The 19338-nt window shown below is 55.2% G+C and overlaps 10 protein-coding genes across 10 annotated transcripts; 3 read left to right on the top strand and 7 right to left on the bottom strand.

Annotated features, from left to right (window-relative positions):
• Window positions 1-364: 364 nt before the first annotated feature.
• On the bottom strand, window positions 365-1742 carry SETTUDRAFT_165320 (uncharacterized protein). Its single transcript, XM_008031756.1, has 3 exons — window positions 1583-1742; window positions 883-1506; window positions 365-816 (listed from the first exon to the last, which is right to left on the bottom strand). Exons 1-3 carry the CDS (start codon window positions 1705-1707, stop codon window positions 429-431), a joined length of 1137 nt encoding a protein of 378 aa, XP_008029947.1. The 5' UTR covers window positions 1708-1742; the 3' UTR covers window positions 365-428.
• Window positions 1743-4183: 2441 nt separating this feature from the next.
• SETTUDRAFT_96304 (uncharacterized protein) lies at window positions 4184-5539 on the bottom strand (the record flags this gene model as incomplete). The annotated part of the gene is made up of 1 exon (XM_008031755.1): window positions 4184-5539. The coding sequence occupies one exon, from the start codon at window positions 5537-5539 to the stop codon at window positions 4184-4186; it is 1356 nt and encodes a 451-aa protein (XP_008029946.1).
• Window positions 5540-7572: 2033 nt separating this feature from the next.
• SETTUDRAFT_165317 (uncharacterized protein) lies at window positions 7573-8106 on the bottom strand. The gene has a single exon (XM_008031754.1). It carries the CDS (start codon window positions 8079-8081, stop codon window positions 7857-7859), a length of 225 nt encoding a protein of 74 aa, XP_008029945.1. The 5' UTR covers window positions 8082-8106; the 3' UTR covers window positions 7573-7856.
• Window positions 8107-9144: 1038 nt separating this feature from the next.
• SETTUDRAFT_43752 (uncharacterized protein) lies at window positions 9145-10506 on the bottom strand (the record flags this gene model as incomplete). Its single annotated transcript, XM_008031320.1, has 4 exons — window positions 9145-9737; window positions 9794-10138; window positions 10328-10440; window positions 10493-10506. 4 exons carry the CDS (start codon window positions 10504-10506, stop codon window positions 9454-9456), a joined length of 756 nt encoding a protein of 251 aa, XP_008029511.1. The 3' UTR covers window positions 9145-9453.
• Window positions 10507-10994: 488 nt separating this feature from the next.
• SETTUDRAFT_96433 (uncharacterized protein) lies at window positions 10995-11270 on the top strand (the record flags this gene model as incomplete). The annotated part of the gene is made up of 1 exon (XM_008031753.1): window positions 10995-11270. The coding sequence occupies one exon, from the start codon at window positions 10995-10997 to the stop codon at window positions 11268-11270; it is 276 nt and encodes a 91-aa protein (XP_008029944.1).
• Window positions 11271-11401: 131 nt separating this feature from the next.
• Window positions 11402-12582, bottom strand: SETTUDRAFT_165316 (uncharacterized protein). Its single transcript, XM_008031752.1, has 5 exons — window positions 12521-12582; window positions 12027-12461; window positions 11784-11886; window positions 11569-11686; window positions 11402-11511 (listed from the first exon to the last, which is right to left on the bottom strand). The coding sequence occupies exons 1-5, from the start codon at window positions 12555-12557 to the stop codon at window positions 11443-11445; spliced, it is 762 nt and encodes a 253-aa protein (XP_008029943.1). The 5' UTR covers window positions 12558-12582; the 3' UTR covers window positions 11402-11442.
• A 980-nt stretch (window positions 12583-13562) lies between these two features.
• Window positions 13563-15856, bottom strand: SETTUDRAFT_165315 (uncharacterized protein). The gene is made up of 3 exons (XM_008031751.1): window positions 15836-15856; window positions 15460-15780; window positions 13563-15400 (listed from the first exon to the last, which is right to left on the bottom strand). The coding sequence occupies exons 2-3, from the start codon at window positions 15713-15715 to the stop codon at window positions 13647-13649; spliced, it is 2010 nt and encodes a 669-aa protein (XP_008029942.1). The 5' UTR covers window positions 15716-15780; window positions 15836-15856; the 3' UTR covers window positions 13563-13646.
• Window positions 15857-16220: 364 nt separating this feature from the next.
• On the bottom strand, window positions 16221-16798 carry SETTUDRAFT_165314 (uncharacterized protein). The gene is made up of 4 exons (XM_008031750.1): window positions 16764-16798; window positions 16652-16708; window positions 16465-16594; window positions 16221-16411 (listed from the first exon to the last, which is right to left on the bottom strand). Exons 1-4 carry the CDS (start codon window positions 16764-16766, stop codon window positions 16383-16385), a joined length of 219 nt encoding a protein of 72 aa, XP_008029941.1. The 5' UTR covers window positions 16767-16798; the 3' UTR covers window positions 16221-16382.
• Window positions 16799-16987: 189 nt separating this feature from the next.
• Window positions 16988-18112, top strand: SETTUDRAFT_141369 (uncharacterized protein). Its single transcript, XM_008031749.1, has one exon. It carries the CDS (start codon window positions 17074-17076, stop codon window positions 17635-17637), a length of 564 nt encoding a protein of 187 aa, XP_008029940.1. The 5' UTR covers window positions 16988-17073; the 3' UTR covers window positions 17638-18112.
• A 291-nt stretch (window positions 18113-18403) lies between these two features.
• Window positions 18404-19325, top strand: SETTUDRAFT_141364 (uncharacterized protein). Its single transcript, XM_008031748.1, has 5 exons — window positions 18404-18487; window positions 18555-18581; window positions 18637-18685; window positions 18736-18751; window positions 18808-19325. Exons 1-5 carry the CDS (start codon window positions 18457-18459, stop codon window positions 19102-19104), a joined length of 420 nt encoding a protein of 139 aa, XP_008029939.1. The 5' UTR covers window positions 18404-18456; the 3' UTR covers window positions 19105-19325.
• Window positions 19326-19338: the final 13 nt, after the last annotated feature.

Raw genomic sequence — 19338 nt, 5'->3', positions numbered from 1 at the left:
GAAGAGNGTCAGAGAGGAGAGCGATCAGGTGTTAGCCGCCAGGCTTTGGCGCGCTGTAGTAGGTGCAGAGAGACTGGCCATAACTCGCGTACGTGCAAGAAAGATACTCTAGGTACTGCTTAATCTATTATGTTAATATGTAGTAAAACAACTATATTGTGGTGGAACTACAGGCTTATAGAGGTGCGCAGGTTTGGTGGGGTGCGGCGCTCGCTTGCCTGCGGCGCTCGCTTGCCACATACGTTACATCTAGTATTAAACATGATACTCTACTCGACTGTATTTTCTTCATCTTTCATGTACAAACACTCGCTCAAACCAGCAACCATGACAGCCCGGGTATCGAAAAGCAAACGCTTTGAAAAAAAAATCAAGTGCAAAAAAAAAGGGGGAAAAGAAAAAAAAAGGGCAAAGGACTTTTGGTCGACTCAAAACTCGCGTGACTCGCCAATCTCACACACGTCAAACCCATGCTTGCCTTCTGTTACGCCCTTCCACTTGCAGGCATCTTTGAGTTCTCGCGGCGGAGCCAGGACCTCCTCCTCGGTCAAGACCCAAGTGCCCCAGTGCATGCCGAGCGCACGCTTACACTTTGTATCGGCAAAGATGTTGACGGCGTCCTTGGGATTGGCATGGACATTGCTGAACATCCAGCGGGGCTCGTAAGCGCCGATAGGGATCAGGCCGAGATCAAAGGGCCCGCGGTGTTTTCCGATTTGGGCAAATGCCGGGCAGGTGGGCAGGTGTGCGTGGGCGGGGGCGTAGTCGTCTTCGGTCTCGGGGATGCTTTTGGGCACGGTGCGGTAGCCCGTGTCGCTGGGGGGGAGGGGTGTTAGTTTATTGTGCTGTAAGGAGAGAGCGAGGAATCAGCCAAATACTTACCCTGCGAAATACACTTTTGCGCCGCCAGATTCTATGCTCCAGCTTGCCCAGAGGGTTTTGCACTTGTCGAACGGGCCCCGGGCACTCACGTGCTGACATGGGAGTGCGCCTATAGTCGCAGTGATACCCCCGGGGGCGGTGCTACCCACAGACACACGCTTTTCCGACGAGCCCTCATCTAGCCGTACATGTCTGCTTTCCCACCAATCCAGCTCCGTGACATTGGTGACGCCGCTCTTCAAAAACCAGTCTTTGTTGCCGAGGGGCGCGAAGAAATGCGCATTGGGGAACTTCTTGTGCAGCCGCTGGATAGTCGGGTAGCTGAGATGGTCGTAGTGGTTGTGGCTGATGACGACTGCGTCGACGACGGGCAAGTCTTCGATTTCGCACGGCGGAGGCGTGTACCGCTTGAGGTTCTTGAGATTGATGGGCGCACAGCAGTCTTCGAAGACGGGGTCGAACAGGGCGCGGAACCCGTTGGGAAACTCAATGTAGTAGCATGCATGCCCGAGCCATGTAGCCCGTAGTCGCGGTGTTTCACGCGTAGGCAGAAAAGACGGGGTGCGTACGGCAACGGTCGGGGGTGTGGTATCCGGTTTCTTTGCTTGGCCGGTGATTTTGCGCCTACAAAGAAAATCAGTATGTATCCTAGATGGTGTCTTTCTTTTTTTTTGGTGTATAATGATAGTGGAGGACTTACCAAAAAATACCCGAAAGCAACTCCCACGGCGTCGCCTCCACATAGCTCTCCCAGGGATTCGTAAAGCCCTTTCCATTCTTCAAATGATGTCTCTTTTGGTCGGCCTCTTCTGGCTTCGCCGCCATCTGCGCGGGATTGCTCACGACGGCATACAATCCCGCGCCAATGCCTGCGCCGCCAATGGAACTCATCTTGGCCGTTGTACTGAATCGCGGTGTGTGTAAAAAACCCTGGTAGTTTCGGGGTTTGGGTTGCGGATGGGAGAGAAGCCGGGGTTGCTTGTTGATGTTCAGCCTCGTACAGCGAGACCACAGCGTGGACCGTGGAGACATGGCAAGAATAGATGAAAGACCATCTATATATGCAGCGTACACGGGCTGGGCGTGCGAATCTCACGAGCTGCGGCCGCTGAGTACGCACACACACGTTCACGCGCGCACGCCTGCCTGTCTAATCTCCCTTCACACTCAGGCACGCCCACACAGATAGGCGAAGAAAGATTAGTCCCACCGGCGTCTTTTGTCCCCTCGCACAGGTCGCACGAGTCTGAGGCGGGCAAAAGATGCGCCAGAATATCGGAGTTAACGCATGTGCTGTTTCGTTGACGTAGACAAGAGCCGAGGACATGGATTCGGCTAGTCTTGCGACAAGGCCACTCGCACACGCCTCGGCTTCCCCTCCGTATATCAAATACATACATACATAACAACTACATGGCTGCAGCACCAACCAAACGCTTGTCGAATTCGTTACAAGAGTAAAGATCAAAAGCCGAGCGTGTTGCAGCACCGACACTCTGTTTGTTTTCCACTTCTTTCGTCATGCTCTCTTCCCCGGCTGCTGCCGCCACCCCCCGTTGCCCAAGTGTAAGCGTAACACGCAACGGAACCCTGGATTTATGGCGCAATACGTTAGATACTAGCATGGGAGGGGGTGGGGGACCGTCATACGATCCTTTAGATCACCATTCTGCACTCGAATCGACGATACGACTGCTGCTGCTGCTGCGCCAGTCAGCCGCCAGCCCCCGTTGTACGTGGTATGGATGCATGCATGGCTGCCTGTTCGCGGGGCTAGGCTTAAGCCCCGGCTTCCTGCGAGTACCTTCGTCCGTCTGTACCCGGCTGTGTACATGTGCATGTACGACAGTAGCATCACTGTTGCTAATGGACTGGTAGGCTGGTGGCAAAATGCTGACGATCAAGGAGTGGATGCGAGTCCAACAACAGCAGTAATTTGATACCAACACCATTCGGCTTCCCTATTGCAAAAAAAAGCATTTGACATGTACTCTAACAATCCCAGAACATGTCCGAGTACTCATTATTATGTCATGTTCATAATTCTATGCAGAAGAAGCAGTTTGCCATGGATTGAAAGTCAGCCCGTCCATCCAGAGCTGGCTCATTTTCTTCTAGCTACGAGTATTGGCTACCTTGACCCAGAACCCGATACAAGCTTCAAAGGCCCAATCAACCCAGTCTAATGATACAAGACACTGAATCAAAACCACGACTCATCACCACAATAGCAGGAACCCAAAAAACCAATCAGTGTTGTTTCCTGTGCGACATGGTCGCTTTTCTAGGATTTTTTTTTCGCATTCTTTGTTGTGTCCCGAAGATACATCGGGGTCTTTCGTATGGTATAACAGTAGTACACTAAAGAAAAAGTATAGAAAGAAGGAAATAGCTTTCCACCCTCGATCCAAAATAATGCCAGTGCCGAGAAAACCCATGAAAAAGCGAGAGGTATTTTGTTCCCACCGCGCCGAATACAATAAAGCGAATCCCATCGCTGATCCTGTGCCATTAATTACAACCCGACTCAAGCGGAGGGCAACGATGGAGAAAAAAGAAGAAGGAGAAGGAAAAAGACATGTCGTAAGCATGATAAGAGGCCCTCCAGTGGTGACGATCCGTTGGTAGCCGCCAACGTATGGAGCGCGAGGAGTGACTGGAGACGCACTAGAAGCGCCAGCCCACCCCAGAGAAGAAACAAACCGTAAACCAGTGGAGAAAGCAGCCCTCCCGTACATATTCCTGGAAGCGCTGGGGATATGAACAATCGTAAAAAAGGTGATAACGCGGCACCCGAGTGGAAAAAGCAAAAAACGCCGGTGAATCCCACAATTTCGCTGACATGCTCCTATTAGACCATGGACAAACCAAAGTCTAAAACGTAAAACCCGTGATGACAAAAGAGTGAAAGGAAAGAGAAGAAGTGAACAAGGGAAAGAAAAAAAAAACAAGGAAAAAGAAGTGTGAAAATCTATCATGCGATGTAATCGCAAGCCTGGTGCGTTTTCATGAGATCCGGAGTGGCACCAATATGCGTGCGCAGGTAGCTTAGGGAATAGAGCAGATGCGCCGTGCGAGTGTCCGGTAGTCTAGGCTTTAGGGAATCGAAGCGGCCAAGTGTATCCAGTGACCGGGACTGGATTCGATCGGGGGAATGGCTTCGGTAAGCCGGGGTTTCTTAGAGGAAATGAGCAGAAACTTTTTGAACAAATGAAGCGCTGAAATGGGACGTCGAATATGTATCCATGGAAAAATTAAAAAGGCTGTCGTCACCATCACATCCGCTTCATCCGGGCGGCGTTTAGACAGCGACAGCCTGGGGGCCATAGCCAGGAGCCATGAAGTAGGGCGGGTGCCTCTGGACGCAGTAGGCACAGCCACAGTTGAGGCCGTGCTGGTTCCAGGCCGAAGGAGTGTACTGAGAGTAGGCTGGCGGGCCGTAGTTGGACGACTGCTGATGCCCTTGTGCAGGGGCAGGCTGAGACAGGGGGGGAAAGCCGAACATGGTGCGACGCGAATATCCCTCAACGGGGCCCCACGTACCCGTTGAGCCGTAGTACTCCGGAGTAGTAGGACCCGTAGTGGGCGCCGAGGCAGGGGAGTGCTCGCTTGCCGATCGCCATGGGTCGTACTGGGAATACGATGGAGCGTTGTACTGAGCCGATTTGGGGGCGTAGTCGTACGGCGGAGTGTAGAGCTGCTGCATGGGCAGAGGCGGAAGCGGCTTGTTGGAGTTGAGCGAGCGACGGTGCATCGACGTGTCGATGGGGCTGAGCTTGTTGGTGCGCTCGGCACGCGCAGCAGCAGTGTTCTGGTACTCCTTCCAGTGCTCTGACCAGGTGTTCCAGCCCTGCTGCTCCGTGGGATCGCGATGGAGCTTGAACTTGATGGCGAGGAGCCACTCGAGCTCGAGCTCGTTCAACTCGTGCACCTGGATGCCGCTGACCTCGGACCACGAGCGGTTGATGAAGGTGTTGTCATCGAGAAACTTGCTGCCCAGCACCAAGGCGATGGTGAGGAGGCGGAACAAGTGCGTGTCCGTCTTGGGTTCATGGGCCAGCATGGGCATCCGGTTGGACAGGTAGAAGATGCTGAGCAGGATCGTGGCTGAAGGGAGCCTGGTCGCGCAAAGGACCTGGTGTACCCATTTACGGAACGAGGCGGGCATCATCCGACCCGGGGTGATGAGGCGCAGCGCCGTCGCGCAGACAAAATCGGTCATGACATCCATGTCGTAGTCGAGCTTCGCCGAGACACCACCGACGGGCTTCTCTTCTTTTGCAGCCTGGCTCACGCGCTGGTTGTACTCGTGCAGCCGCTGCTGCTGCATTGCCGCATCCGCCATCGAGTTTCCAGACTGCATGCGCATGGGCGGAAGCGTCGCGGCCATGGGCTCGTAGAAGGGGTTGGTGGGCGGGAGACTGGGAGGCGCATTGCTCAGATAGGTGCCGGCCTGCGGGTACATGGGCGGCATGGCGATGGCCAGTTGGCCGTAGCGGTCTGCGAAGTCGTAACCATCATCGTGCTGCCGAATCGTAGGGCCAGCATAGGCAGGCTGCTGCGGTGGGTACGATGCGCCGCAAGCAGAGTGGTAGCTGGGTACGAACTCCGGGGGAGAGAGCCGTGGCATGTTATGCCGGGGGTAGAAGGAGGGCATGATGGTGTCGGACCGTCGCAGAGAGAAGACTGACGAGGTTCCTGATGAGGTTGTTAGTGACGACTGTTTTGATGGCGAACAAAGGAGCCCTTGCGCGTGGCGCGTCGTCTAGGTGCTCGAGGGAATAATTTTTTTTTGCTGGCTGTGACGTACAGTCTTCTCGTTCGCGCCGCCTCTAGAGTAGCCTGCAGACCCTCTAGAAAGATGTACTCATTCAAAGGAAAAGTTTTTTTTGTCGCCTGCGAGAAAGTGTCTGGTGGATGGTAGGAATGTTTGGGCGCAGCTTGTTGCGCGGGCGGATAGGTGCGTGTGTGCGCGTGAGAAGTGTCGAGCAAGATGCGTTGAAATAAAAGCCGCCGAGTGTGCGTCGACAGGTTTGCTGGGCGACTCGTCGGGGATGAAGCGCAGGCCGGGGCTAAGTCAATAGATCCGGGAAATGCGTTGTCGCTAGGGGGGAGGGAGAGGCTGCTGGGGAGGGGGGGGGGGAAGGGTCGAGGATGGAGGGAGTCGATGGCAGATTGGGGGACGAGAGATTGAAACCGAGCCGTGCCCAATTACGCAGCGCAAGCCAAAACGACAACCGAGGGTTGCACACCGGGCGTGTGTGAGAGCAGGACGTAGGCGGCGAGGGGCTTGATGTCAGAGACTTGGGGTGCGGGACTTGTTAAGCCCAGGCAGACTGAGTCGAGCCGTGAGTGGCAGGAATCACAGGTTGTGGTTTGCAACCGGGCTAGGCCTGGAGACAGAGCAAGCGTCGGGTGAGGATGGTGAGCGGCTTGGGGGGGTGCCGTGACAGCCGAGATTTGATGCGCACGTCCGTTTGGCTGGGGCCACTGTGTTGCAACCTTGCTAACGCCTCGCTAACTGCCCAAGACGACACACACACGCACACACACACACACACACACACACACACACACACACACACACACGCGGCGGCGGCGCACCCACTCCCACACCCACTCCCACGCACCCACTCATCACCGCCCTCTTCCCCTCTCTCCCCTTCCTTCCCCCTCCCTCCTCCTCATCCACTCTCTCCCTCCCCCATCTACCCGTCCTCTCGCCCCCCGTCTCCTCTCCTCCTCCTCCCCTCCGCCTCCCCCCCTCGCCGCCGCCTACTCCGCCTCGTCCATCGCCTCACGTCTTCGTCGTCGCAGGCGTTGCTCCGCGAAGGGGGCCTTGTAGGCAGGCGGGCAGGCAGGCAAGGACGCGCGCAGGCCGTCTGGATCCGAGGGGAGCGCCTGCAACAGCGGTTCATTACATGAGGGCGAGGGCTTTGGCCACTCGGAGCCACTCTTGTGCGGTGAAAAAGTCTGCGTGTTGTAGCTGGTGGGGCATCAGACTGCGACTCACACTCGTGCTTGCACTCGCACTTGGCCTCGCTGGCTGGCCTTGGACTCAGCACGCTGGACCTGCTTGGCTGGCTGGCTGGCTGGCGGTGCGGTGCGGTGCGGTGACTGCCGGCGATGCTCAAGCTCAAGCTCAAGCTCATGCTCTGCTCATGCTCTGCTCATGCTCTGCTCATGACTCCTGACGCAGGAGCGCTGCAGTGGTTGTGCTCTGCATGGGCCAATGAACGCTGCCAGGGACGGCCGTCTGCGCCTGCGAGCGACAGCAAGCCACGTATCTCGGGGCCCGCCACCCCAACCCCAACCCTCGCCCTCTGCTCTGCTCTGCTCTGCCTCTGCCACTGCCTGCCTGCCCGCTTGTTGCTGCTGCTGCTGCTGCTCATCTCATCCCACCACCACCACCCGCCTTGCCGCTGATTGCCATGGCCATGGTGCCCCGAGCACGAGCACCAGCGTCCGTTTTTGGTTATTTTTAAATACACCCATATGCTCGTCGTAAGTGGATATATAAATACTACACACATGTATATACACGCGTGTATATGTAAAGGGGCTTTAAATTGCGACTGCGACAGCACACGACTACGACAGCCAGCGCTTCCAGGGCGCCCATGGTGTGGCCACGAGGCCGTGTCGGGCTGGGCTGGCTGGGCTGGGCTGGCTGGGCGGGCGGGCGGGCGGGCTGGTGGTCGTGGTCGTGGTCGTGGTCGAGATGGTCGAGGTGGGTGGGCGTTTCTTGTTTGCTCTGGTGCTGGGCAGCAGCAGCGAATGGCAGTGCCCGTGCCCTTTGCCCATCTCCACCCCAACTTGGGGAGAGCAAGTGCAACCAAGCCCAAGTGCAAGTGCAAGAGCGAAAAATTTTGTCCCGCCCCGGCCGTTGTGGTTGCAGCCTGCCTCGACCTCGCCATGCATGCATCCATTCAGCGTCCATCGTCCAAAGCGGAGCCAGGCAAGCAACACCTTGGTTATCCGCCTGCGCCTGCGCCTGCCTGCACCTGCACCTGCACCTGCGGGGGCATCAGCGTGACCGGCACATGCACCTGCGCAAATGGATGCCAATCCCCAAACACCTTGGCCGTGTGTGGCAGTGACAAAAACGTCGGCGGCGCGGCGGCGGCGGCGAAACCGGCCTGCTCATGCAGTGCCTCGACGCTCTCTGCGCTCTCTCCATCATCGTCATGCCATGCCATGCCACCCACAACTTGTGCAGCGTGCAGTCACAGTCGTCACTCGTGCTCGTGCTCGTGCTCGTGCCCGTGCCCGTGCCCGTGCCCGTGCTCGTGCCCTCCTCCCAAGCGCTCGGCACCTCGTTCTGGGCTCGGTGCAATTCCATAAGCAAGAGGCCACCCCATGCATCTGTGCTTGTGCTTGCCATGCATGTGAGCATTGCATGTTCGAGCCCGCCCACCTGCTCCACCCCCCAGCCCCGTTGCTGCCCGCTCCCTCTGCCCTCTCCATTGGCCCGACGCCTCCCAATAGTCTTGGGGTGACGCTCGCCCATGCCCGCTGCCCTCGTTGCTTTCAGGCACCGCCAGAGAGAGAACATTCCGTCCCGCGTCACACCCACCCACTCGCACACGCACACACACACACACACACACACACACACACATCCACTCACACCCACTCACACACGCCCTCGCCCTCGCCCTCGCTCTCTGTCTCTCTCCCTCGCCCTCGCTCTCTGTCTCTCTCCCTCGCCCTCGCCCTCGCCCTTGACCCCCGGGCCCCGTGCACAAAGCCGCTGCCTGACGTGGCGCCCATGTCCTTGTCCATGTCGTTTCCACCCGCCGACACACCGGATCATGTGCGGTGAGGGCCCAGACAGCGACACCAAGACGGTGGCCAGGAAGAAAAAAACCAAAACAATATGCGGCACTCGCCCCGCCCATTGGCTACCCACCCGCTCGCCCATGCCCTAGCCCCCATCCGGCCATAGTCGCCACAGCCTGGCACGTGAAGCGCCCCACCCCAAGTGCTCGTGGTCCGTTGTCGCCCACCCAAGCCGCTCTTTGGCAATCACGACCTGACAACTGGCCCTCCCAACAACCCGTATCCACTCCCACAATTCCACTCCCACCACCCGTTTCGCCTTCTCTTCCCCTACACCTTACACCACACATCCACATCCACATCCACATCCACATCCACATCCACACATCCACCGACTACCACTAGCACTACCACCCTCCCCCTACCCCATCGGCAAAATGCCCACCCCATCCACATCAACCCTCACAAACACAACCCGCATAAACCTAAATGATTCAAAACTTCACCACAGCACCCTCCAGCCATGTCATATCTTCCATGTACTCTGCCACCCTCACTCTACCCTACACCTAGCTAGCGTCTCGTAAAAGCCGCATCCACCCTTTTAGCTCTGCATGTCTCGACACCTCCTAAACTCGTAACACGCCCGTGTCGGCCGCGCACAAGCTCCCAAAACGCCAGTGTAAATGCTCAAATCCCGTGGTATATCCGACCAGCTTTTGCGCGCCCCCCCCATTCCCCCATTCCCATGAACAAGCAAACAAACACTCGCCTCTCAAACATATTGCACTAATTCATCTGCCGGATCAACTCGTTGATCTTGTCCTCCCGGTTGCCCAAGTCGCCGCCCTCAATGTAGTGCTTGAACTTGCGCTTGCGGAACCCGCCCGTCGGACTGTTGAGCTTGAACGGCCACAGGAAATTAGACGCCGCCTTGAAGTTGGGTCCGACCGTGCAGATCTCATGGATAACGTCTTCCATACAAATCATGCCGTACTTACCGAGATTCTCTTCAATAATCTCGTTGTCCGTCAGCGGAATCCGCTGCTTGTCAACCTTGCCGTAACCACGCTCTGCAATCTTGTCAGCATTGACCCACCATGTACCTCTAGACTCGTCTCAAACTTACTGTAGATGAGCTCACGGACCGACTTTTGATTCGGGTACCCATAGGCTACAAACGGCTCAACAATCTTCAGCATCTCCATCGTCGCCTTGGTCAGCTTGATGAAGACGCCATTGTTAATTTGCAGCAGCCGCAACAGCTGCAGTGTTTTGCGCTTCTTCGGGTCAATCTTGTTGATGCCCTTGATCCGCACCACAAACGCAAGCTTGGGCTCCTCGGGAACGTAGAGGCTCTCGCTCTTCTTGGCCTCGCGTGCCAATCTTATCCGCTCCCTCTCGGCATCGCGGTATTCCTTGACATACTTCTCAGCCCGTGTGAAGATGACCTCGCGCTTCTTCTTGTTCTTGTCTGCTTCCCGTTAGCCCTGTCCGCTGCCACTATACCATGCCACGAGCTTCCGAGACGACGATTTTTCTCATTCCCGAAAGATGGTTAACGTTTCGACAACATGGACCGTAGTCTAGCCGATTGTGTGGTTGTTATAATCATCGTAATCGTCTTCTCGGACTCTCCATTGACATGAGGGACACGTCGTACCTCGCTTTTCCCGCGTTGCGATTGCGCGCTCCTCGCGGGCTTTTTCTTGAGACTTTCTCTTCTTGAGAAGGTTCTCAGGCACGAGCGTGATGTCGCTCTGCGTTGGAACTGTTCTGCCGCATGCTCGTTAGTATGGAAATGGCGGCTAGAGTAGGGTCAACGTACGACTTCGACGACATGTTGAAGTGGTGTTCGACAAATTGTTCGCAAGCTCAATTTTTGCCAGACCCTTAGCGTTGGCGCTAAACCCCACCAGCCCAAGCGCCAACGCTAGCCCATATGGGCCCACTTCAGCTCTAGCATCTCACATATCTGCTTCCATAGTCTTTGCCCTTGTTCTACGGCGCACAACAGCTATACCAGCAATGTGTGCTCCAGTGCATCCAAAACGCCTCCCTTCTAATTTAGCAGCTTCATAAACACGGTCAGAGGTAATCGTATCGAGCATGGAGAGATACTCAAGTGATCTCAGAGAACCTCCCTCCTGTTACAATGTCAAAGACAATGACAAACATGAGACTTCGGTCTCCCGGTCACAGGTTTCTTTAACGATCCAACAAAGACATTTTCTCTTTGTTTCCACGATCAAAAACTACCAAGCTTCAGGAAAAACCAACAAGATCTATTCATTGCTTCACATCCGCACAGCTTGACTTCAGCACGCACCATGTCTGAACTACCGCCTCTACGCAAAGACCCCTATGCCCTAGCGTATCGATACAAGGAATACATGACCAAATACCCTCGTCGACGCAAAGAAAGCCGCAATCCATACTACGACAAGCTACTTGCCAATCTGCCAGATCCCGCTGAAGACGCAATGGATAATCGTTCGCGAGCCATCCGATATGCAAAGAAGCATTATGAATGTTACTACGAAATCAGAGATATCCGGCGAATCGTTGCATGGCTGCCGCCGGTTGAGGAAGAGAGCTCGAGCTAGGATAGTGAGTGTAATGCGAGTGTTCAAAAGACGGTGTGGAACATCACTGGTCTGGGTGTTGCAGGCAACATCCTAGGCGTCGTGTCGAGCTCGACAGCAAAGTTGCCAACGTAATATCAGAAACGCTTTTTCATTGTCATCACATGGTCTCATGGCACTATCAATGCGTGTCTTAGCACGGCAACTCGGTGCCGTCGCGGTCCAGGAACTTTCCACTGGTACTCTCCGTCGCTTCGTCAATCTGTTCCAATCTGATTAGTCTCGTGTACTTCCTCATGTTCCATCCGGTCAAACATACCACTTTCTTCATTGAACGCGCAACCTCGTCTGCAGGTGGGAAAGACAGCGCACCCATGTCGAGACCAAAAGTCTTTGCTAGCTCGAGGCCATCGCGTGTCATATCCGTGTCTACGGTTCTATTTCCCCAAGCCCAAGTCAGCAATGCTCTCATGTGTTGTTGCTTTCTCCACAAGAGTCCTGGGGAAATTGTTGAGGAAGAATGAGGGTACGCACCCAGGGTCATACGACAATGCAATAACATCCTTGTTATCAAGCGCCAGCCACTTGAACAAAAAGTTTCCTACAACCTTGCTAACTCCGTATCCGGATATAGGCACTGGAAGCAGATAAGTTAGCAAAATGCCTGGGTAGATGTAGCAGAGGAAAGGCTCGTAGTTTTGTTTGGTTCTCGTTCATGGTGCACCCGAGAATCGAAGCACGAGGACAGGTGTCAAAATCAATAAGAATCAGACTCACAGAAATTGACCATGTTGGTCATGCAGCCCGCCGCACTCGAGACATAGACAAACTTGGGCTTGTTGCCCGCAGCAGCACTGGCGCGAAGTAGCGGCAGCGTCGCCTTGTACACTTCAAACGGGCCGTATGCATTCACATCGACATACTTCTGGATCTCAGGTATGGGTGTATGGCTGAGGCTCGGCGTCGGCCCGTTTATACCGGCGTTAGCCACGACGACATCCAGAGCACTAATCTTGTGCGTTGTCTTCAGCTCCTCAATCCCGGCGGCTATCGACTCTGCAGACGCCATTTCCATGGTAATGGTGACGACATTCGAGCCCGCGGCCTTGGTAACTGAAGATAGCGAAGCGGCTTTGGATGCGTCTCGCACCGTGGCCACGACTGTTGTGTTGGGAGTCGCCAGGTACGCTTCCACCAGCGCTCTACCAAGACCTAGGCCAATCCATGAGAAGCTGTTTTGGGTGCAGTGAGGACAAGGAAAAGCTGCGTACCGCGGTTTCCGCCTGTGATGAGAACCGTCGTCGACATGATTGGCTTGCCTGGAGTTCCGCCCGGGGTACCGTATCCAGTTCACGACAAAAGCAAAAGTGAAAGGGACAGAGAGACACCAAAAATGGGTAGGGTATAGAGTTTGACTTGCTCCGTGAGACACGGGAAAAAAAAGAAGGATTAACTCGGCGTCTACGAGGTCTAGTCCAATTTATACATGGACGGCGGGCGACTCTTCCCTACCTGCTCGCAAAGATAAGCTTCTCACACCATTTGCCATTCGATGCCGGCGTCCCCTCTACGCAAACCCGCACATCACTGGTAACCGTACACATCAGCAAACAGATCCTGGCTGGCGTTACGGTGAGCATCTGTATGGTTGCGGGCAAATTGGCGTCCCCGCCCCGCTGGTACCTATACATGTTGAGTCGGCCCTTTTGGTGTCAGATTTGAGTTGCTTTCCTGGTCGAGTATGATTGCGTGTACATGACACGTACTATTCCATTGGCCTCAATAGAGCAATGGCTACGCTTTAAAAAAAAACCCCCATCCATGGTTTAAACCCCCCCCCCAAAAAAATTTATGTGCACATGTATTGGCATGGGAATCGCTGGCAACATAGTCAGACGGTGGTGGTAACTTGGCCTGCTTATATTAGGTTCATCCAACATGGCTCTATGGACCGGATGTACCAGGTACGGGTTTCGGATCGACACGGGTACCGTAACGGGAAGACATGTATCCAAGTGCCGGTGCGGACTTGTCCAAGAACAACGGACCAAAAAGAAACCTGAAGTGTGGAATGTGCGTTGTTTAAGTTTGGTGTTACGTCGTTCACCCCTGCAAGCTCTTAGCTTCTCTAGCTCCTCTTTGATCGAATATACTCTGCCCAGCAAGACACATTAAATATGACGTCTTGGATATCATCGCATAGCCACATGGCAGGAGACCGGAAAAACGAATCCTCTAGCATTGTCACCATCCAACAAGCACAGACAACACGTTGATCAAAATATCATATTTCAAATACTGAAGCATCAAACCAATTCGCAAGTCTCAGATGAAATAATACGCCCTCTACCCGCCCTTGATATTACACCAAAGAGAAATCCCGACACAGAGACAAAACTAATAAGCAGCATTGCCATGATCATGCTCCTTGATATACTCGCCACCCTTTTCCAAAAACTCCTCCCGGGTGATGAAATTCCGCTTCGACTCCTTTTTGCCAGCCCACTGCGCAGCACCACGCCAAGCATCAAGCACACAATCATTCGCCTTGCGAACGCTGATTGTCTGCTCAGCAGGCAGAACGGCTCTCAGCTCAGCCCTGAGCCGTTCCTCAAAGCCCTGGAACATGGTATTGCCACCAGTCAGGAATATGTCCTTGAGCACGTCGTCGCGGTACGGTGAATCGGCCAGGCGCTCGGTGAGGATGTTGGATGCAATCTCGACGATGCCTGCTTGATCAAGACCAGCAATCGTTGGTTGGAAGACGACTTCGGGGACGCGTATGCGCTCGACATTGAGGTGTATTTGGTTGATTTCCTTTTGCGACTCTGGATCAAAGGGGTAGGGGCCGTGGAGAAAAGCATGTAGTATGCTCTTGGTCCAATCCGTCTGCGCCTCGCGCGTTGATTCCTCTGTAAAGTTGGGGTCGTGCTTGAGGAGTTGAGATTCTATTTCCTTGAGATTCTTGGAGAGATCCTCCTCCTCTTCATCGTCCGAGCCCTCGCCAGTGGCAATCGTGCGGTAGACGCCCCAGTCTGCGTCATCTGCACCAAAGGTATCGTCGTCACCGCCTCCTCGCCGTCTTTTCTTCGTAGGGGCGTCCGAGGCAAGGTTTGCAATGGACTTCATACGCATCTGGTTGGCAAGGGATTTGCGGTTTCCGAGTTCGGCCTTGAGTCGCTCCCGGTCCTTGATCTTCTGGATAATGGCCTGGCGTGCCATTCTGCGCTCCTCGATCCAGCCCTGAGGGTCCGTTTCTCGCCGCTCGTCGTCGAGGCGCTGCTCTTCTGCCAATCGTGCCTTTTCCTTTTCCTTCTCAATCTTTGCGCGCTGGCGGGCGTCATAGTTGGACTTCATCAACCGCTGCTGTCGCTTCTGCTTAATGCCCTCCTCGTCTAGCTGGTCATCGGGAATGTCGAGAAGAGGAAAGGTCGGCGGTTCCGCTTGCTCCTCTTCTACGTCGCCCAGGTCCTTGTTCCGAGCCTTCTTGATGGCAAATTCCAGCTCCTTTACCCGTTTGTTGAGCTGGTTCTCATCGTCAAAATCGTTCGACTCAAGAACACGTGCCTTTTCCTTCTTTGTGCTAATCTCCTCCAACTGTGCCTGTAGTTGTATGCACCACTCCAGCTCCTCCTCTTTCTTCTTTAGCTTCTCGAGACGCATCTTGGCAGCCTGAGCCTGTAGCCGGCGGCCACTCTCCTTGCGCTTCTCTGCTGCAGCTGCCAGCTCTTCCTCCGTCTTCTGCACCACAATCTGCTCTGTGTAGGGGAACTGGATTGTGTGGTCTCGGTCTTCAAGGCCCGTCCAGTCAAGGTAGTGGCTGAGCTCATTCTCATAGTCCTGCGATACGTAGCAGTGTTCTCGGACCAGATCCTCGGCCTGGTTGTCGCTAATCTTGCCAGGGAAAGTGGGATACTTTAGCCTCAGCAGCTTCAGCAGGTATTGTGCGGACTGGAAACGGCCCCAGTTGAGTCGTGTTGTTTGCGACAACAGAGGCTTCGAGTTGACGACGGGAATGACGTGTGTGGAGGTATACGAAGAGTCCATGACCAAGCCGCTGCGACCGCCATTGTAGCTGTAGGAGAAGAGCGAGTCGATACCGTATGCGACCGAGGGTGCGCCGTAGCACTCGAACAGGATCTCAGACATGGCTGTTGGATACATGGTTAGCGCAATGCCGGCACACGGCTCCTTATGCAGGCGCGCATACTCTTTCTTGAATAGCCCAGGTTGGCGATGGGCTCTGTCATGACAATGGGCCTGTCTACGCGCCCTTCGCGGCCATCGACGCCCATCTTGACAAAGCAATAGTCTAGCACACCCTCCATGACATCCCAGTTGTTGATGATGTTGCTGCCAGGCTCGTACACGGGCTTGGACTGTCCTCGTGCTGTGCCGTCGGCGTAGACATCTGCTCCGACAAAAGTAAAGGTTCGGTTGAGCTTGCGGTCGCGATACCTGGCCATGTTTGGAAGGACTGACAGTCGAGGTTTCGAGTCGAAAGACCATCCGGCGCGAACTGCGGAGGAGCCTGCGATGCGTCAGCTTGCACGCCGACGTCGGGGCAGCGAATGCGTGAGTAGTACCATTATCGATGACGATTGCCGTCTCGCTGTTGCTACGCGACCAGCCCTCCTTGTCGACGGGCTTGAAGCCCCCAAAGGGTGGCTCGGACACGCTCCATAGCTTGGGGGGAGGCTTGGGTGGATTGCGCCCAGCTGGTTGCGGCGCCTCGTCAATGGCCGAGGGAGCCATGGTGGATCGAGTTGGAGATGGGCTGGAGCTGCGAGTCGGGCGTCTAGATCATGTCGCGGCCTGGGCAATGTGGCGGGTGTGTATGGTTAGCGCGCGACATTGCGCATGTCATGTCTTGAGGCTCTAGGTAAGTACTGGTGCTCGGTGGTCCGGGCCCCTCTCCGCATGCATGCGACGGCATTGGGGGGGAACACGGCCTATGCTCCTTATGGTCCTGTGCAAAAGTCTTGTATTGTTCATGTCTCGTTACTCTGGTATCTAATCCATCCGGCTCTGCGCTTGCGCAATGCAAAATACGCGTCGCCTACTAAACCCATTCACTGTTTACCCAATGCCGAGCACCCAGTCCACAGATGCACAGGCTGCCACCACTGTCCCTCACGCAGGATCCTTGAGACCGTTTGTTGCTGGGGCTTGTCAGTGCATTCTCAGCATGCTGTGCAGAGAGTGTCGTGTATACCTTCAAGGTGGAAGAGCACATTGGACTGGTAGTTCTTGAACATCTGCGCCACCAGCTCCGTGTCCATGTTCTGGATGTTGATCTCTTGCAGATTCTTGTTCAGCATCATAATGGCCTCGTTGAGTTTCTCCTTTTTTGACCGTCAGACAAACATGGCCTCGTTGCGCGGCCGTGTGGGTAGACTCACTACGTTGACAATAATGCGCGAAAGCAGCTGGCTTTGCTGGTGTTCGTGAGGACTCTCCTACACTCAGGTCAGATATGCGGCTCATTCCCAGAGACATGTCGGGCCAGCTTACCATGTCTGCGACTGTCTGTTGTTGCGGTGGAATGCAGGCTGTCGGGCTGGTTGGTGGGGAGTATCAAAGCAGCTAGTGTGAGCGACGGGCATGCAGGTCCGTCGGGAGAGCTCCACCTCCGCAAGCTGCGTCTCCCAGCTCAGCCCAGCCATCGCCATCTGTACACACCCACAACACCTGCCTGTCTCTACTTGGAAACATAACCGCACATCCCAGGCCCGTTTCGCGAACAGTATCCACGCAACATCCACCCCAACCTCTCGGCGATTGACGCGACGAATCACCCAACAGACGCGACATAGCTCACAACATGGCGCCCTTGACGGCGGCTTCAGACGAAAAGACGCATCAGGCGCTCTTGGATAAGCTCGACATCTACGCCGTCCCCAAGCCCTTCCGAAGCCCCAACTGGAAACCACCGCAGCGCCGCAACAAGAACCTCAAGCAGATTCTCGGCGAAGCTTCACGAAAGGAAGCATCCGTCATGGCCACGCAGAACAACAGCGGCATGTCAACGCCTGCTGTGGGAAACGAAGGCACCACGCCAGCTGGCAACGCAGGTCGACAGCCGAATATCGCGCAGGCCGCACAAAGTCTGAGCACGTTGGTACTGGAGAAGAATGGCAGGGCGGCGGCAGGAGGGAACATGGCCGGTCCTGCGCCAACCTACACCAACATCGAGTCGGCGCCCAGCTTCCACCCAAGCAGCCAGAAGAAGTACTGCGACATTACCGGGCTGCCTGCACCGTACACAGATCCCAAGACGCGTCTGCGATACCACAACAAGGAAGTGTTTGGAAGCATCCGCACCATGCCACAGAATGCACCCGAAGGCTACCTTGCAGCAAGAGGCGCGCACACAATCTTGAAGTGAGGACTGGATTGGACGGTGCCGTCGTTACTGCGGCTCTATGCTCCGTGGAACTGCGTACAGTGCATCAGCCAAGCGCATCGCACGACTTGCTAGTAAATGGCGGGCTGGCTATGGAGAAAGTAGTATAACAGTGTTCCGCAGGGTTACATAGGCACTCTCACCAACGGTGCACACCCCCAAGATTAGTCAGGCTGGCCATGTTCCGCCCGGGGCCGGAACGGCATTGGCTGGCCTGCAGAGTATATGTATGATCATCAAAGTCAAGCTACTCTCCACCCACCACATGCCTCTCGGCTTATGGCTCAAGGAGGTGCTCCGGCTTAACCGTGATCCAGCATTCTTCTACGCCCATCAGACAGGATACCAGGACCTCGCGCGAGGACTCCTAGTTACAGCAGCTTGGAGCAGGCTGTTGTCAGGGCGGTGTCTACATATGATTGTGGTGTATTTGTAGCGCGGTATAGGCAGCGTAATCGAACAACACATTAATTGTCCCGGTGCCACATGCGTCTTGGGGTTGGGGGGTTGGGGTGAGGATGGTGCGGTCGAAGAAGATGCGACCAGAATTTTATGCCATTGCCCGCGGGAACAGGTGCGCTAGCAGGGGTAAGCTTCGGGTCGGCCGCTCGGTGGGCGCGCCGCGTCAACTCTCGCTGGGACACGAAACAGATATACCCAGGCTGACCAGCTCTAGGCCAGATATACCTTGAACATAGGCATCACTTTTTGCTGATTTGGTTTCTTGAGGCACCGCCCTACCGTTACTCCGTCTCCACCTTCCTCTCGCCCGCTGCAAGTCTCGCCCGACAAACATTCAAGATGCCGACCATGTGGCTTTCCGATACCCAAAGTAAGATGCGCAAACCGCCAGCCCTTGGCCTGCCTACTTGTTGGCGCGTTGCTAACGGGATGCGTAGAGATTGGGGTCGCCTTCTGTTCCGGGGGTAGGTATGCACACGAATGCGCCCTGCATGCGACGTGGGATTGACCCGATGACAGGCGGCCTCTTTCTGATGGGTGGTGTCATGATGTTTTTTGATCGCGCAATGTACGTATGCACCAGCCCTACACCCAGGCCCTGCTAACTTGTGTCTAAAGGCTGGCAATGGGCAACGTACGCTCCCATCCATGGCATTCCTCCCCCCAGCGCTTCTAACACACCCCAAACAGATACTCTTTATAATTGGCCTGACGCTTATCATCGGAACGACAAAAACGGTCGCCTTCTTTGCCCGCAAGCAAAAGTGGAAAGGCACCCTCGCCTTTGTCGCGGGCATATCGCTTATCCTCATGCGCTGGGCTTTTGTCGGTTTCGTAGTCGAGTTATACGGCATACTTGTTCTGTTCGGCGACTTTCTCGCAACCATTGCGGGCTTCGTGAGCAACGTACCGATAGTGGGACCGTACATTGCAAAGGGCCTGCAGGCGATAAGCGGAGCGACACGGAATTCCGATGTGCCTGTCTGAGGCACGTGGGCTATGAGGCATGAAACGAGAATGTACATGGCAAGGCGTTGGATCGCCAGGATGAGTTGGACTAGCACGAGTTCATGAAGGATGTTAGCATGGATAGGCGTTGGATTGGCTCGGACTATGCAGGATGGTATCTTTAAGTGTTCTTGCGGGAGGCTCATAGTGGCTGGGTGGCTTGAGTGGTAATAGTAAATAGCGTTAGCATGTTGGGATGGAGCCATGCATTAC

Source organism: Exserohilum turcica, assembly GCF_000359705.1.
Source record: "Exserohilum turcica Et28A unplaced genomic scaffold SETTUscaffold_6, whole genome shotgun sequence".
In the NCBI taxonomy this organism is placed as follows: domain Eukaryota; kingdom Fungi; phylum Ascomycota; class Dothideomycetes; order Pleosporales; family Pleosporaceae; genus Exserohilum; species Exserohilum turcicum.
Note: the sequence above shows the minus strand (reverse complement) of the source record. Positions and strands in the feature narration are given on the sequence as shown.